Here is a 19,910-nt window from a genome sequence, read left to right on the forward strand (position 1 = left end):
ACATTTCACCTTAAAAATGAAAAATGTCATTATGTACTCACGCTCATGTAATTCCAAACCCGTATGGTTTGGTTTCTTTATTGGAAAAGTTTTGAAGAATGTACTTTTGTCACTTTTCACTATCCTGTCTCAAAATCATGAGCACTATGAAAGTTACTTCAGGAGTTTTGTTCCAGTAATGCATAAACTAAAAGTTGATGGAAGTGTCTGCTAATGTACAAGTTTGAATTTGGTGAATCTGCATAATGCAACTACTAAACAATTCCTAGTTGTACGATGTCACTTGTATTCATCAGTATGTCATGTGATGGTACCAATTAAGTAGTCGTGCTGCTTGCTGAAGGTTTCTGATTGACAACGAAGCTGTGATCACTAGTAATTTTTTGTGCCATTTGACAGGCATCTCTGCGGGATGTACGTTAATGGTTGAATAAAAGTTTTATGTGCTTGTCTGCTGTCTTCTGCTCTTGGTCATGACACCTCATCTTGGTTCGCAGCCAAGTATTGCTGTCTTTTAGACCTCTAATTAAGTTTGATGAAGCACTGCGGCATCCCATTATACTTCAAGTCTCATGCTCTAACCATCTTTTTCCCATCAGGCTGATGTGAAGCTCATTATGATTTAACTTTTGTTTTAAGAGTGCCTGCCAATGTCCGTCTTCTTTGAAACAGTGACTGCATTCCAATTTGCAAACTATCTGTATGTTACAGTATGCAAGATAAGGATCATCGTGTCTCAAATCATAGTGAGTTGAAAATAGTATGTCAAAACTGACAAGGAATACTAATTACACTGAATTTTCGAAGCATGTTCATGCATTATGTTTAGGGTAATATTTACATTTATTAATTTGTCCAAAGCACCTTACAATTAAAGAGGCAATAAATACGAGAAGTGCTAGTAATACAAAATTTCAGGCATCACTCAGGATAATACAAGCTAGAGTAGGGTGGGATTAAGAAATAGTGAGAGACAAAGAAATATTTAAGTTAATTCACCAAAAATGAAAATTCGGTCATCATTTACTCGCCCTCATGTCGTTCATCTTCGAAGCACAAATGAAGATATTTGAATGAAATCTGAGAGATTTCTGTCCCTACATTGACAGCTACGCAACTACCACTTTGACGCTTCAAAAAGTTCATAAAGAGATTGTAAAACTAATCCATATGAATCGAGCGGTTTACTTTAGTCCAAAGAGACTCAATCGCTTTATATGGTGAACATATTTAATTAGGCTTTTATTCACATATAAACATTCATTTGCGCGCACATCAGATCCGGTACACTGAAGCCTAAGCATGATTGCTTGACGTTGGAGAACAAGTGAGGTTCATTCTCATATGTTACGCAGCACGTTTGAGATTCTGCAAGAACAAATGAGGTTTGATCTTGTGCGTTAAGTACGGTTCAGCTTTATGTTCGCTGATCACTGTTTATATGAGACTAAAAACCTAAATTCAATCAAGCCTCTTCAGACAATTTGGACTAAACCGCTCAATTCATATGGATCAGTTTTACAATCTCTTTATAAACTTTTTGAAGCGAGAAAAAGTGGTAGTTTTATGGACTATCAATGGAGGGACAGAAATCTCTCAGATTTAATTTAAAATATCTTCACTTTTGTTTTGAAGATGAATGAAAGTCTCACGGTTTTGGAAAGACACGAGGGTGAGTGATGAAAATGTTTTGATTTTTGGGTGAACTAACCTTTTAAGTGCAGATGGAAGAGATGAGTTCTCAGCTGCTACTTGAAAATTTGTCAGGGGCTCGGCTGTCCAAATAGGATTGGAAACATCAGTCTACCAGCAAGAAACAGTAAACAAAAATGTTCTTGACAATGATTTTGTGCGTCTTTGTGATGTTACCATGAGGCACTGATCAGTTACCGACCGCAGGTTCCTGGAGGGCATGTAAACTCGTAAGAGAGACAGGAGGTAAGAAGGGAGAAGAGCTTGTGGCCGTGCTGTAGGCAAGCCCCAATGTCTTGAACTTGATGTGAGCTGCAACCGGAAGCCAGTGCAAGGAGATAAACTGTGTGACATGGGCTCTTTTAGGTTCGTTGAAGACCAGCCTAGCCGCTGCGTTCTGAGTCAATTGAAGAGGTTTGATTGCACATGTTGGGCATTGCATTAGTCCAGACAAGGACCTGGACGAGAAGTTGCTCAGTAATTCTTTCTGATGCTCTACAGTGCAAACCTGCATGATTGGTGGTCTTTGAAAGTCAGCTGGTCATCAAGAATTACCCCAAGATTCCTGGCCGAACTCGATGGGATCGTTGTTGCTGTACTAGTGCTGTGAAATTGTGCTGTACTGACGGAAGTGACTGGAAAGACAAGAAGCTCTGCCTTTGCTGAGTTGCAGGTGATGTTCTTTCATCCATGCCAAGATGTCCTCCAGGCAGTCTGTGATTCATGCAGGTGCCGTGGGGTCGTCTCGTTGAAGTGGAAAGTAGAGTTGTGTGTCATCAGCATAGGAATAGTAGGATAAACCATGTGCCTGTATAATGGGTCCCAGTCATGTAGTGTATATGGAGAAGAGGAGGGGCCAAAGAATATTACCTATAACCCATAGCGCTATGGAAGATGGTTAAGACTTTCTTTTGTCTTTCATTCACTTGTCACTTATAACTATTTACAATTTTTACCTGTATGGAATAGTAAATCAGTTCACCAATTAACAGGTTTCGGCAACCAAATTGGTGACCAATGACTGATTTAAAACATGAGTAGCCTACTAAACTCAACTTCTTCATTATATGCAAGTTGATTGGCACTTTTGCTCTAGAAGAACTACAAAACGGTATAGCTTGTATATTTCAAGAAACATATTCGAAAGCATCCGCTCAGCTTGAGTTATGACCCTGTGAGTGTGAATGGAGACAGTGGTTATTTGTGTGCTGCAGTATATGAAGGATGATTTATTTCGTGACTACAGCTCTGTACTGAGTGAAGTGACCATTGAGTTGTTTTCTGGCAGCATGGTTGGATCTCACAATGGCTCTCTGCTACCCAGTATGCCAACTGAACACAGGCCATGTTGTTTTCTGCTTTCCGAAATGTGGGGAGTGTGATTTTGGGAGGGAATGGTCAGGTTTATTTTGCCGGAAGTGACATATGCCCTATTGTGCAGTGTTTAAAGTCAGTACGAGGTGAAAATTGACCTATTTTTGTGGTATTGGATTATGCTATTTAGTCATTGTTTTAGCTACCTCTAATTCATTCTGGCTCCTTTTTGGTTTGTGACACCCACTTGTGCCATTCTGTGCCACTCAATGATTTGAGTATTTTAAAGGGTTAATCTCTTGAGTCTGTTAAAACCTATTGGTTGTATTCCAGTATAATCTCAGTGTGAGGTGCTTATTAAAGACTTCAAAAGGACATTTTTGCATTTATGTTAATTATTTTGTCACTGAAGTTTTAGGAATATTTTTGGTTTCACCCAGGTAGTCTTATCTGAACATTAACTAACTGAAATGTGTCTAACAGCGTTATTTATTTTCTGTATGATTGGTATCTCACAATAAAGAGCCTCTTGACCATCTCATGTCCTTGAAAGATATTACTGTACCTGATTTAGAAAAGACAGCATCAGCACAAAAGTCAGTCTATCTCATTAAGTTTGTTTACTTGTAATCAACGTGCTAGATGCAGGACATTCAATTGGAAAAAATTTGGATTAAAGGAGAACTCCGGTCAATTTTAACATTGAGCTCATTTTTTTGTACATTTGGAGTGCTGTCAATACAGAGAACAACGACAAAAATGTGCGAGTTCACGCGCATAGGTTTAGTACCTATGATCACGCGCGTGAACTCGACAATCGACTACTATGGCCTTCCACCGAAAACAGGATGTAAACAAAGGTATGAGCGCTGGCTGAATTAACTTCATTTTTATTAATATCTCTAGCATCTACTGCAGTCAGATCCACTCGTGTTCACTCGGAACGAATCACTCACATTTTCTGTGCACTTGTAATGACACTTAAAGGATGTTAAGAGGCTAAAAAGCAGGCTTACTACTTGCCCCATTGAAGTCAATAGGGTGCAAATTTTAAAAATAGAATAACTCGGTGTAGGCAACACCGATTTTTGTCGTTGTTCTCTGTATTGACAGCACTCCAAATGTACAAAAAAATGAGCTCAATGTTAAAATTGACCGGAGTTCTCCTTTAATCCGCCAGGAATAGACTGGATCATAAAAAGAATATATTACTTCCCAGAACATAGAGGAATGAAAAGTTCAAGTTTGATTTCATGTTGAAATTTTCCATACTCTGATATATTCGATTTACAACAATATATTTTTGACCCTGGAAACAAAAAAAAAAGCATGTAAAGTCAGGCAGCCATCTGTTAAGTGCTTTTGGCTCTGGACCTTTAACCTGCAACAAGGTGCGTTTTAGCATTTGCATCTAATTTGAATACCTAACTGTATCATCAGGTGGTTAACACAGAGTTTAACAGGTTAATTCACACAAAAATAAAGCCAAATCTGTAGGTCCAAAACTGTTTGAAAGTTTTTTTTTACTTTATTTCTCAGTGTAACACTGACATTGCTTTTCCATACAATGGGAGTTCAGTCACCAACATATTTGTCCATCGACACCATATCTATCAAAAAGGGGAAAAAAAAACAGCACAAAATGTACGGACCACAAATGTTGTCCATATAAATCTTTTACCCTCTGCTTCAGCTCAAGAGCAAATCAAATTCAGTGCCCATAATGCTGGTATTTTCAGTGAAAATGTACAGTAATATCTGGCTTGTTGTCATATAAAGCTATGAAGACTTGTAATATAGTTCATGACTGGACTACTACTTTTTATAACATGTTGGCATAAGTCACCTCTGTTCAATAAAATATTGAGTTTATCAATAAAAATATTCACAATAAACAAATTTAATTTAATTTAATTAAATTTAATTAAATTAATAGGTCATTACAATTGGTGATATTGTGGAACTTTTTAGCGTAGAATCTGTAATGTTGTGGAATCACAGGTGTACATACACTACCATTCAAAAGTGAAATGATCAAAAGTTACTGAAAAAGACTTAATGTTACAAAAGTAAATACATTTTTTTTTTAACTTTCTTATTAAATACATGTTTCTTGAGCATCAAATCAGCATATTAGAATGATTACTGAAGGATCATGTGACAGGAATAAATACCATTTTAAATATATTAAAATTGAAAATAGTTATTTTAAATTGTAACAATATTTTATGTATTTTATATATTTTAATATTTTTAACAATATGTTACTGTTTCTATTGTATTTTTGATCACATAAATGCAGCCTTGGTGAGCATAAGAGACTTCTTTCAAAAGGATTTAAAAATCTTTCCGACCCCAAACTTTTTGAACGGTAGTGCACATCAGCTCATCAACTACACAACATGGCTCATTCATTCAGATTTCAGTGATTTTTCAGAGTCAGAACGATCCGTTTCAAAGAGAATCAGATCATTATAATCTGTTCTGCAGCTGTGTGTGGCAGAAAATTCTGTTGAGAACTACTGATTTGATGTTCCAGGTTGAGAGAGTGTCTCATCCCAGATTTTTCAATGTGGCAATCAAAGTTGTGGTCGCTTTACCTCATGGTGACTAAACCCTTGAGTAAAACCCCTCTGTGAGACCAATCCCAAACCCCAAGCACAGCGAGAGTACTAGATGAAAGAACTTCCCTTCCTTTGAGAAAGAATTCACTTTTGTGCTCTCCCTAATCCCTCTGCGAATTAGTTAAATGAAGCATGGGCTCTCTGATACATATAGCAAAGTGAGGCCAGCCGGGGTTACGGAGACCCCACAGGGAGCCTGTTCTTGAAGGGGTGAAAAATAACATGTGGAACTCTCAAGAAATTGTGTGTAGGGCTGATTTCTAGAAGCAGAACTTGGCCATTAGATCCTTAATTGCATCTGTTGTAGATTACACTTACACTATAGGTCTAGCATCTGCTTACGGACAGGGGAAATGAATGCAATAGAGGGGAACCCATACAGAGCAGGAAAAAATGGCATTACGATGTGGTTTGTAGTTTGTGCTTATCTAAAGCCGGGGGTACACTTGAAGACTCTAATGCTGGTTATGAATGTAATTTGATACTTACAACTGATCATGCCCACGCAGAGACAGTTGCGTTCAGTCGGTGTTCACAGTTGGTGTTTAAAATCTGCAGACAGTGTGTGTCTGGAAGTGTGTTCAGTTCAGTCTAGAATGTTTCAGCTAGTCGTTAAGTGTTTCCCCGGCTTAAAGGTGTGTTGCTCTAGACAATGAGTATTCAAAATGACTTTGTCTTTTTGTCATGCAAAATTGCATAAAAAAGACATAAAATAAATACAAATAATCTTACTTACCCAAACTTTTGAATGGTGTTTCAAAAATTCAAATATTTTCATAATGCCTGATTTGTAAATTCTTTCATTCTTTATTTGATGTAATACTTTGTATAAATATAATACTACCATTCAAAAGTTTGCGGTAAGGTTTTTTTTATTTTATTTTTTATGAAAGAAATTAATACTTATATTCTGCAAGAATACATTATATTGATCAAAAGTGACAGTAAAGACTTTTACAAAAACATTCTATTTTTCCCAAAAATCCTCAGTTTCCACAAACATATGAATGAAGCAGCACAACTGTTTTTTCCCCCAACATTGATAATAATAAGATAATAATCTTTTTTTTTCTTGAGCATCAAATCAGCATATTATAATGTTTTGTCAAGAAGTAATGATGCTGAAATTCAGCTTTGAACCACAGAAATAAATTGCATTTTAAAATATATTAAATTAGAAAACAGTTATTTAAAATTGTAATAATCTTTTACAATATTACTATTTTTACTGTTTATTTATTTATTATGAAGAAAACTGTATTTATAATATTGGCCATATTTAATCATGTCCTCTGACCCATTTCTCAGAAAACATAGATATTAATTCCATTTAAATTTGATTACTTGATCAGCATATCACGCATTTAATTTCACTGTAAAAAAAAACCCCGTAAAAAAACGGTAATTTTCTAGCAGCAGGGGCGGCAGAAAATTTCTGTTAAAAAACGGAAAAATACTGTAAAAAAATTGTAATTTCTTCCTGTATATTAAAAACTGTATATTTACCATTGGATTTCGGTAATATGATATAATGTTAATTTACCGTCCTATTGAAGTATTAATATCTGTTTTGTACACTGATAACCACCAATCACAGCAGTGATGAGACACATGAACAATCAAAGCTCAACATAAGCAGTTCTTCCACAAGAGAGTTAATACTAATATATATAGAAGCTGCACAGTGTCATTCACACAAACATTAAACACCATCATGGTAACACATGAAATTTTAAAAATGCAATAAACATTAATTTAACAACATTAAATGTAACATAAACCCCTAATGTACATAACTGATTAGAAAAAACGAAGAAAACTATGAAGAAACAAACATAGTTATTTCAACAAAAATACATCAAATGTGAAGTGTCACAGGGAATTGTGGGAATGTCAATTTACGGTTTTTCACTGTAAATGATACGAGTTGTTTTTTCACTTTCAAAAACTGTAAATTTAACGGTATGTTACAGTACAATTACATTAAATGTACCGTTAGATCTATCACAGTTATTTACCGTATATAGTACGAAACTTTCTGTTAACCAATTAACAGTTTTTCACTGTAGCATTTTTACAGTCTTTTACCGTTAAAATTACGATCATTTTTTACAGTGTTGATTAAAATCTTTAATTGATTTAATTTTAATCAATTGACATCCTCAATGAAAAAAAAAAAACTGTCAGTGCAAATCTATCGAACAGAATCCACAGAGAGATCACCTGTCAGCGAGCTTCTTCCTACTGTAGATATAAATGCACTATAATAGCCTACCCAAATGTATGCCAGCTCAGTTTTGTTTCTATCAGGGCAACATTTATCTGTGCAAATGCGAATAGAGTGATCTCTTTCTTTCCTATGGGACATGACCTAGTTCTCATTAAACTATTGTTTATGTAACACCATTAGATCTCTCTTCTCTGTTGTGTGTGGCTTCAGTCGAGCACCTGCGAGAAGTATGACAGGACGTTAACAGAGACTTTTGATGATTCTCTGTCACATGTGTCAAACTCCGCACCTGGAGCGCCAGCTCCAAAACACCTGCCTAGAAGTGTCTAGGGCTGTGTCCGAAATTGGCCCCTATACCTTTAAATAAGGCACTATTTGAGAGGACAGCTATTTGTAGTTGTGTCCGAAACCATAGTGGACGTTATCGAGTGCACACGTTCAATCCCACAATGCACCGCAATAGCGAGGTTTATGCATAGTTTCCGGGTTTCGAGCAGGCCCCTGCCCCATGTAGTTGTGGTTTGGTAAGCTATATAACTTGATGTTCATTAAAATTTCATTAAACCAAATGTCACGGTGGCTGTACAGCAGTCAGCTGGTGCTCGAACCTTTCCGATCAAGTACCGTGTTTGATCAAATGAGCATCACCTTGAAGTCAACATTATATATAACAGTGTTCGCAAGTCATTTCTCTTCTGTAATCGGATGTATTTCTGCATTAAATAGGATGATATGCAAAAATATGCAGGGTGAGATATGATGTTATACATCAGGAGTTCTTTGGTTTGTGAAAAGTGACAGGTGGTTGCACAGGAAGTGTCATTTTGTTGCAATGCCAATTTAAAAACGTGTCGTATTTAAAATGGAAAGCAGATTTACTTGGACAGTTGGAAATAAAACCGGAAAAACATGACATTGAAAACAAAAAGTGATTTAAATATATTTAAAACACTTTTATAGTTTTACCTTTTTTTATTACATTTTATTTCATCATGTAGCAACTTCAGGCACTCCATGTACTGTACCACTGCATTTTTTTTTTTTTTTAAGAGCCACTGCAATAGAGAATATATGATAAAAAATAGCAGGGGTCTTATTTCAAGAGGCGAGCTGATGCCTTGAATGGGAATGGAATGAGCTCTTGATGTATATTTACCCCTTGAGGAGAGTCTGTATAGGTCATCCCACTGATCTGTATTGATCTGGACTGGAGTAATTTGGGAGAAAATGATGTTTGATAGGGCTTTCAGAGTTAGTGTGGAGTGTAGACCTGATGAGGAGATGCTTGAAGATGCAAGTGAGAAAAAGAAAATCAGTCTTTAACAATTCTTTCTTTTCTACCAGAGCAGCTCAGGGTAGCTCCGTGAATAAGGTGTGTAGCGTTTTACTTCACTCTTTCAAAGGGTCTGTCAGAAAAGATTACCAGACAAGACTCCACTTTTGTCAGATTGACTTTGAAGCTTTTTTCCCTCCGTTGTTTCGGTGGAGTTTGCCAATGAGTCTTTGTTGTAAAATGAAGTCTATTGATCTGACAAAGACATCCGTTTGAGTTAACCATCATTTGATCCTAGACATTTGAAAATTAGAGCTTAGAAAGAGGTTGAAGTGGGTCTGAAGAATTAGTTTGGTCATGCATGTAAATCTAGCAATGTATAAAACTTATTGGTTGGTTTGCCAAATTATTTTTGTTTATTAAAATGATATAATAATTATGTAATTTAATTAGTTACATGGACTAAAATAAGTTTATATGACATACAAATTAATTAAAAATAATGTGTATAATTACTACATTATTTTTGTTGAAAATGTTTAAATTTAGTCAGTAATTGAATATGACAAGAAAGATATGCTAAATTTTAATTTAAAAATGGCTTTAACGGAAAAAGTGTACAAATGAATACTAGAAAATAAGTAACATTTACACAGATTTTAAAAAGTAAATTTCACATATGGAATTAAGTAAAGTAAAATGAACAAAGAAAATACGTGCTATAATACAAACTTAGCCATTTCAAGTTTGTTGAGTAATTTCTACTTAGTTTAAGTTACAATACTCTGTTTTAACATTTTACTCAAACAATATAGCACTGAATTAGGCCATGGTTTTTAAGCATATGCTTTACATCTAAGTAAAAAAAATACAGTATATATTGTGTAGACAACATATCAACATAATAGAAGTAATGTGGTACTCACCAGAACACAGTGATCTCAGATGTCACAAAACAGCAAGATAGTAAACCGAACAACAAAAGCAATGATAAAACCGTGTAAATACAGCTGGAAAACAGTGAAAAAATGCATCATTATTAATTATTCATGCCCCAGTGCATGATGGGAACACTAGTATCAGAGAGTTGAGTAGGTTTTACTTAATTTTATAGCGTTGATATTTACGCTTTTATTTCTGTAAGCTTAAATTGAGTACTAATATAGAATTTACTTCTTGCCTGAACTAACTTATTCAGGTAGAAATTACATTTGTTTTTGCTGTAGCATTTACTTCACCACAGAATCATTTTTAATGCGTGACGGTAGCTGAACCTTTAAATAGATCTCATGTCTACATTTGAAATTCTGTATCCTCCGATTATCCTTTGGTTTTTCAGATGGTTAAAAATATTAGTGATGATCATGCGTGGCTCTAAAATAAATTCTAGTCATATTTCAGATGGAAATCTAATTTTATTTCCTTTTTCTGGAGGACCCAAGAATGCAGGATGATAGATCCATTTATTCACATCCCAATTTGTTCCAAAGATTAATAAGCCTGCATGGAAACAGGTGTCAGAAGAGCCTTTTGATAAATTCCTCTCTTACCAGCCTCAGACTATCTTGTATTTTTGATCTGAAGTTGTTTACTCCTCCTCACACACCTTTGTCATCTTTTTTTTTATTTTATTTTATTTTTTATAACAGACTTGAGTGCTACAATCCTCCCAATTACCCTGAATTCACAGGCGCTCCAAAATATGGAAAAATCATCGCTGGCTCTTGGGTAGTTGGTAGAACTTTTTATTTATTTTTCTGACTCTAGAATAATTCTGTTCAGATCTTCAGTTAGAGCTGCCTTGTTTCAGTGCTTGTAACGGTATAATGGGCTCAAGAGAGGCAGGACATCATGGGATGTAGTCTGTGGCATTTTTAATGAGTCAGTAATGTATAAATGTATAGTTTTCTTCATACTTGGCTATTGGACTGTGATATATATATATATAGTGTTTCTTGAGTAATGAAAACGCTGTAGAGCCAGTTCTTTATTTAGCCTTGCATTGCAAACAAGCAGAAGGTGGGGTGGAGTTATGAGGTTTGACCGACAGTTTGAGGATCCAGTGGAGTTACAGTGTTTAGTCTGAAGATCTTTTTAATACTTTTCATTGGTTAAATATATGCTAAACTCACAGACAGACGTAAAGGGTGACCAATAGTAATGATTTATGGAAAAAAACATTATGGAGATACAAGGTTTCTGCCAAATATTTTGTTCACTTAGAAAGTAATTGTATTACATAGTTTTAGCATTGAGTGAAATAATAATAATAATAATTATAATTATAATAATAATTTATGCATAAATGCGGCTCTGGTGTAAGAAATTTAAATCTCTGGTACATGACTTAAGTCATTTTAATCAAACAGGACAACAACAACAAAAAATAAATAAAAAAATTGAAAACTAGTCTAAATGACAGAATGAGATTTTCAGTGGATGATAACCTACTTTTCCTTTCTCTCTTACACAAATGCTTCAGAAGACAATAGAATTATATTAGAAAATTCTATTATATTGTAGTAATATTAAGAAGTATAATGTTTAATAATATATATATATATATATATATATATATATATATACACTCACCTAAAGGATTATTAGGAACACCATACTAATACTGTGTTTGACCCCCTTTCGCCTTCAGAACTGCCTTAATTCTACGTGGCATTGATTCAGCAAGGTGCTGAAAGTATTCTTTAGAAATGTTGGCCCATATTGATAGGATAGCATCTTGCAGTTGATGGAGATTTGTGGGATGCACGAAGCTCCTGTTCCACCACATACCAAAGATGCTCTATTGGGTTGAGATCTGGTGACTGTGGGTGCCATTTTAGTACAGTGAACTCATTGTCATGTTCAAGAAACAATTTGAAACGATTCGAGCTTTGTGACATGGTGCATTATCCTGCTGGAAGTAGCCATCAGAGGATGGGTACATGGTGGTCATAAAGGGATGGACATGGTCAGAAACAATGCTCAGGTAGGCCGTGGCATTTAAACGATGCCCAATTGGCACTAAGGGGCCTAAAGTGTGCCAAGAAAACCATTACACCACACCACACCACACCATTACACCACCACCACCAGCCTGCACAGTGGTAACAAGGCATGATGGATCCATGTTCTCATTCTGTTGACGCCAAATTCTGACTCTACCATCTGAATATCTCAACAGAAATCGAGACTCATCAGACCAGGCAACATTTTTCCAGTCTTCAACTGTCCAATTTTGGTGAGCTCGTGCAAATTGTAGCCTCTTTTTCCTATTTGTAGTGGAGATGAGTGGTACCCGGTGGGGTCTTCTGCTGTTGTAGCCCATCCGCCTCAAGGTTGTGCGTGTTGTGGCTTCACAAATGCTTTGCTGCATACCTCGGTTGTAACGAGTGGTTACTTCAGTCAAAGTTGCTCTTCTATCAGCTTGAATCAGTCGGCCCATTCTCCTCTGACCTCTAGCATCAACAAGGCATTTTCGCCCACAGGACTGCCGCATACTGGATGTTTTTCCCTTTTCACACCATTCTTTGTAAACCCTAGAAATGGTTGTGCGTGAAAATCCCAGTAACTGAGCAGATTGTGAAATACTCAGACCGGCCCGTCTGGCACCAACAACCATGCCACGCTCGAAATTGCTTAAATCACCTTTCTTTCCCATTCTGACATTCAGTTTGGAGTTCAGGAGATTGTCTTGACCAGGACCACACCCCTAAATGCATTGAAGCAACTGCCATGTGATTGGTTGATTAGATAATTGCATTAATGAGAAATTGAACAGGTGTTCCTAATAATCCTTTAGGTGAGTGTATATTTATATAAACCACACAATCACACAAACTCTTCAGAAGACAGTACACTTTAATGCTGTTTTTTTTCCCTTTAATTGTTTTAGAACATGACAGACTGAGGTCAGAGGCTATATGCTTATAATAAAATATAATAAAATATAAATTATTTAAATACACTTCTGTTCAAACGTTTAGGGTCAGTATGATTTAAAAAAAGAAAAGAAATTACTACTTTTATTCAAGTTGCATTAAATTAATCACACATTTATGATATTATAAAAGTTTTCTTTTTCAAATGATGTTCTTTTGAATTTTCTTTTCATTAAAGAATGCTGAAAATAATGCATCACGGTTTCTACAACAATATTAAGCAGCACAACTGTTTTTAACATTGATAATAAGAAGAATTATTTCTTGAGCACCAGGGATCGTGTGACAGTGACACTGAAGAGTTAAAGACTTCAACCCCAAATGAGTTTATTTCATAACATTTCTGTTGAACAGAAAACGTCCCTGAAAACTACAGGGCACACATTTGTCACACTTTGTCTCAAACGATGTGTTTTTTAGCCCAGGAGTGCAACAAAACAGGACACTTTTGTAACAGAAGCCAGGGCCCATTGTGTCCTAACATCTTTTTTTTTCTGTTTGCATTAGTAGATAAATAGTTTACTTGTTGTTTTTCTCCCCTGTTTGTCCTCATCACGTCTCTGTCCTTGAGAAGAACAGTAACAAGAGTTCAACAAATACAGCATGAATTCTTTCATTGGTTCAGTGAACGCTGTGAGTCTACAAACACAAAAGCTGCTTCGTAGTCTGAACAGATCGGCTTCCTTGAGGACTGGAGTGACCAATCATTACATTTCAAACATCATCCATCATTCTGAGCAGTTATTGTACGGACGCTTTGCAGCAGACAGCCTGGTTGCATTTATATGTTTTGAAGGCAAAGCAGGTATACTTGTGAAGGACAGTAAAGCATATATGAGCTTAATATCATTTTCTTTTTGTCCTTGTCACTCTTTCTCCATAATGAAAGAGAGCTCCTAACAGGAGCTATAAAGCAAATTCTATTCAACTCTCGGCCAGGTAATTTGTCTTGGGGCAATGTTACATAGACCAAAAAGAGAGAAAAAAAACGACATATTTCATCTTAAATACAATGGCCTTAGAGAAAAGCGAATTGGTTTCTATCTAAATGCAAATTTACTTGTGTGGAACTGTTGGGTAAAGTGAGCTCATGCATGTGGGTTTTGGACCTTTCTGAGACACACGCAAGGACACAATCATGTATGACATATTTCAATATTTAATCCAATGAATGACTGACAGGTAAATTCTTAAAAAGTTTCACACGGCAGAGATTTTAAATGATTCGTGCTGAAATATTTGCTGCATGCAACACTTTGAATACCACTATTTTTTTGTATAAGGCTTTTTTAATATAAGCATGAAGTAATTTGATCATTTTATTTTTTGGTAACCGGTTTTCATTTGCATTTACTTATAGCTCACTTATCGGTTCTTGGCTAGTTGTGAGTAGGACATAACTGAAAGAGACTATTTGTGGTTTGAGTTGTTAACCTGTTTTTTTATTTTCTTGTATTTTTTTTTTGTCTTAATTCTTAAATTAAGTCTTAAGTCTTGTCTTAAATTATTCTTATTTTATTTAAATCATTTTATTCTGTTATTTTATTTCATATTGTTTTAACTGATTTTTTTTTTTTTTTTTTTTTTAAATCAGTATGACATTTTTTTTAAGAAAAAAATTGTCACACTTGATTGATCATTGTTGTTATTTCCGAGGGCTATTACATGGAGCTCAGAGCTTTTGCCTGCAGACTGATGTTCCTGGCAAAAGCCTGTAGTCTTTGAGAAAATTAGAAAATGGCCACGAAAGCCCTGGGGATAAAGATGTGAGATGTTTGATATCTGCTCCATCATTTAATACTGTTATCATGAAATTGGCCATTGCTCAGTTTATTGGCAGAGCCTGTGAAGTGCTTGAAGAGCTAATCGGACATTCATTAGTCTCATTCTCATAAACGAAATCACAATGATGTATTCTGCATTTCACGACTAAGACGTGGTAACAAACATTGCTAGTAGACACTATTTAGAGGGACTTCGGCTGTCAGTTCCCCTAAAACAAATCTGTGATTCTGTGATCTGTCTTCACATTTGCTGAAGACAGCGACTACAATAAGCTATGTGAGGTTATTGCGTTATTAAAAGACTTTAAAGTTTCTCATCTGAGCGCTCTCCGTTCCAGTGAAATCACAAGATAAATGCAACCAAATAGGCCATGATTACTGAAATACATCTACTGACAAACAGATGGCATTTTAATTTGTTTATTTAATAACAAATGATCAGTTAAGCAAGATTTGAACTTGTGACCTCTCACATATTCCTCTGAGCTCCATCAGCTCATGCTCAGATTAAAGGCTGAGCCTCCCTAAGACTGAAATCCTAGAATCGCCTGTGGTAACAAATGTACTTGGGTTAACCTCAAGTATTTGATACTTTTCTTTCACTGATTGTTGTTCACTTGAATGTGAGAATTTCACCTGTTCATGGTCTTTGTCTTGGTGTAATTATTCTGCTATAGTTGAATATTCTTCCTTGTTAAATAGAGTTTTTGTCTTTGTGGCAACCACAAATGTAGTACTTTCGTGAGCATCCATCTGGAAAAAAAAAGACAAATAGGAAACTCTACGGTCTCATGCGCTTCACAGATACTCATACTGAAAGCCACGAGAATGCAAATCCTCATCAAATTTACCATTTTGGAAAGGGTCTTAGGCTGCAGCTAATTGTGTAACAAATAAGCTTTTGTCTTGTAATGAGGACAGCTTTTTAATGTGACTGCGGAAATAACAACGACAGTTAAGTTTTCAGTAACCTTTTCAAAGTCTCAAAGCTGTTTTATTGTCGTTAATTGCAGTGTTTGGCTCTGAAATTCTACCTTGAATAGATAAGCACATCTAATTTACCTCTTCCATTGTTTTTTGCACCGCTACTGAATCTACTGGACCACAGCACGGGAAATTATATTTTACCTGAGTAAATGGGCTTGCAGTCTGAGTTAAATGTGATTAAGATGAAGAATACTGTGTATCGTAAATAATAATACGATATAGAATGGCATTCAGTTTTATCTTTGCTGGCTGCACACAAAAACAAACAGCACAAACAGTGCAGTCTGACTCACGAACGAATGACTCTTATGATTTGATTAGTATATAAAATTGTATTCATTTAATACATGTATATGTATACAAATATATATGAGGATGTTAGTAACCAGTTCGAGTCAATTCAGTTGATTCAGTTTTAATCGTTCACTGAATCCATTAGAGCTGTTACTGAATCAACATCTGTCTCACTGATCAAACAGCAAGTCTGTGCTTTCAATAATGTCCAACTCCAATTAATTGTTTTGTGTACTTAATGTTTGTGAACTTCAAATCAGTGTCATTGCTGTCTGATTGTTCGAAAGACAATACATAATATATATATATGTATATATATATGTGTGTGTGTGTGTGTGTGTGTGTGTGTATGTATATATATATATGTGTATACTGTATATATATATACACACACACACAGAAATACATATATACAGAGATTTACATATATATGTGTGTGTGTGTGTGTGTGTGTGTGTGTGTGTGTATGTGTGTATGTGTGTATATATACAGACAGACATTTTTGATTTCTTGTAATTATGCCGACTTTTATTTTCAGGTAGCCTCTAATCCACTTTTCAATTACCTAACAAAGAGCAACATTTATTTTATTATCTCTGTTGTACGACTAAGAGGATTTTTCTGAAAGGAAGGACAAAAACATGATGTTTTTTTCCTGCCCTATTTTCTTTTCCGCCTTGTCAGTGTACCAATGCAGCATGTTTTTTTTTGTGATAATGCTCCGTCCCTTTCATCTTCCAGCATGTTGTCTCTGGAACTAACCTGTATGCGTGCTTCATTCGTTACTCGTGTGGATGCATGAGCACTGGCTCATTTAGTATGCACTGTGTTCACTGGGGAGCTGGATGGGGTTTTTGAAGTGAGGGCCCCTACATTTAAGGCCAGTTGATTGACAGGTAATTCCCTCACCAGGATTCACACGCCTGCATTTCCTGCGTTCTCTTCAGGGCTCTGATCCCACCAATTGGACTGTCACACACTCAGGCACACAAGCACACACACATACTGCACTAACAATTAAACAGGCCCTGTTGCATCGGCAGCTCTGAGGTGGATTTGACTGATCTGTTCACTACCACCACCTGTAACTAACCATCTGACACCACCCAGAAAATGCCAAATCTGATGAACTGTGTTGATGAATTACAGGAAGGTGGTTTGTTTATCACCACGACAGCTGGTGTGATTTTATCATCACGTAAATCTGACGAGAAGGATGCGGCAGACAGCTTGCTCGATGGGAGGTCACCAGTTTTGGGAAAGTTATTTTAATGCTTGCAAAGCTAAAAGCTAAATAATTTCAAGTACAACTGAGCTGTCCTTTTAAAAAAACACAAAAAACAATCATCTACAACATTACAAGCTACTGTACCAACAAAACGTAGCTACATTAAAGTTATTTAGAGTGACAATATACAGTGGGTACGGAAAGTATTCAGTCCCCCTTAAATTTTTCACTCTTTTTTATATTGCAGCCATTTGCTAAAATCATTTAAGTTCATTTTTTTCCTCATCATTGTACACACAGCACCCCATATTGACAGAAAAACACAGAATTGTTGACATTTTTGCACATTTATTCAAAAAGAAAAACTGAAATATCACATGGTCCTAAGTATTCAGACCCTTTGCTGCAGTGACACTCATATATTTAACTCAGTTGCTGTCCATTTCTTCTGATCATCCTTGAGATGGTTCTACACCTTCATTTGAGTCCAGCTGTGTTTGATTCTACTGATTGGACTTGATTAGGAAAGCCACACACCTGTCTATATAAGACCTTACAGCTCACAGTGCATGTCAGAGCAAATGAGAATCATGAGGTCAAAGGAACTGCCTGAAGAGCTCAGAGACAGAATTGTGGCAAGGCACAGATAAAACCCAAGTAGAGTCAAGTCAAGTCAAGTATATTTGTATAGCGCTTTTCACAATACAGATTGTATCAAAGCAGCTTCACAGTATTAAATTAAAATTAATACAACAAGGTTTGTTTCTAGTGGAATTTATTGATAAAATCCAATTAGATATCCCCAGAATATCCCCAACTGAGCAAGCCAAAGGCAACAGTGGCAAGGAACCGAAAAACTCCATCAAGTGACCTAATGGTGTCCTAAAACTCCATCAGGTGACCCAATGGAGAAAAAAAAAAAACCTTGGGAGAACCCAGGCTCAGTCGGGGGCCAGTTCTCCTCTGGCGTTTATTACCTAGAGGCCGGATTGTAATTTGAACTGTAAGATTAAAAATATTATATGAATGCCTGGCTGAAGAGATGCGACTTTAATCTAGTTTTAAACTGGGAGAGCGAGTCTGAGCAACAAACACTATCAGGAAGGCTATTCCAGAGTTTTGGAGCTAAATGTGAAAATGCTCTCCCTCCTTTGGTGGTTCTGGATATCCTTATGACCAAAAGCCTTAAATTTATTGATCTTAAAGAGTGCGATGGATTATAGGGCGATAGAAGATCCGTTAAATAGACTGGAGCTAAGCCGTTTAGGGCTTTATAAGTCAGTAGCAATACCTTGTAATTAATACGGAACTTTATAGGTAACCAATGCAGTGATGATAAAATCGGTGTTATATGATCATATTTTCTTGATCTAGTAAGAACTCTAGCGGCGGCATTTTGGACTAACTGTAGCTTGTTTATTGAGGATGCAGGACAACCGGCTAATAAAGCATTACAGTAATCTAGTCTCGAGGTCATGAATGCATGAACTAACTTTTCTGCATCAGAAACTGATAGCATATGGCACCAAGATATGAGACCAGGCATAGAGGACTAAATAAAAACTATATTAATAAATAATTTATACAAATTATATTAATAATAGTAATATTAATAATATGAAGATACTACATACTAATATTAATGAAAATAAATATTGTTGAAAAGGTTATTTATAACACCATTAAGGTCCTATATAGCACTTTCAAAGCATGGTTCTTTATGGAACCTTATAAAAAGGGTTCTATTTAGCACCAAAAAGGGTTCTGCTATTGTTTCAAGCCGAAGAACCCTAATTTGGTACTGTTCAGAACCATATTTCTTAAGAGTGTGTGTTTGTGTGTGTGGGGGTGGGTGTGGGTGGGAAGACTTAATTGAACAGAACATTTTAATAATTTAGTCAGTGTCGGCTGCAAAGATGAAGTTTAGAGAGTTAATGTTTCATAAGGATTACATAATCAGAGAATATTTGTTGGGGAATTGATTAGTTGTCTCACCCTCGCACCAGATAACACCATCAGAGAAGAGGAGAGATGCCTCTGCAATAGGGAGCGGCAGTACACACTTACAGTACAGTTTCTCTGGATGTGTGTGATATGGGACTGACTCCTGGGTTTCCGTTCACAGGGAACTTCTCCTCACGCTGGCCCTCGGCCAGGTCTTATCCCTGCTCATCTGTGGGATTGGCCTGACCAGCAAATACCTGGCGGATGATTACCACGCCAACACCCCTGTGTTTCAGAGCTTTCTCAACTACATCCTGCTGTTCCTGGTCTACACTACCACGCTTGCAGTCAGGCAAGGTAAGGGGCGGCTCCTCTCTGGTTTCTGTGCAGTTTAATAAAAATACTGTCAAATGGAAACATAACGTGAGGTTATCTGTAAGACAAGGCAATGATAAGACCATGGGAACATACATTTTTTATTAAAGACTGTCAGAAAAAGGTTATTTCAAGTTTTTTCATTCAATTTCTCTCTGAAGTCTTCTGGGACTCTGGCAGAAGCTTTCAAAACTACTAGCCTGTTTCTATACAAAAATCTGTCGGTC

The 19,910-nt window shown here is 36.2% G+C and overlaps 1 protein-coding gene across 1 annotated transcript in view; it reads left to right on the forward strand.

Annotated features, from left to right (window-relative positions):
* slc35f1 (solute carrier family 35 member F1) overlaps window positions 1-19,910 on the forward strand; it is a 118,354-nt gene that overhangs the window by 25,538 nt on the left and 72,906 nt on the right. Inside the window, exon 2 of the mRNA XM_084431464.1 lies at window positions 19,490-19,665. Coding sequence (XP_084287590.1) covers window positions 19,490-19,665 — 176 coding nt within the window. The remainder of the gene's footprint in view (window positions 1-19,489; window positions 19,666-19,910) is intronic.

Source organism: Rutilus rutilus (assembly GCF_951802725.1).
Source record: "Rutilus rutilus genome assembly, chromosome: 15".
In the NCBI taxonomy this organism is placed as follows: Eukaryota; Metazoa; Chordata; class Actinopteri; order Cypriniformes; family Leuciscidae; genus Rutilus; species Rutilus rutilus.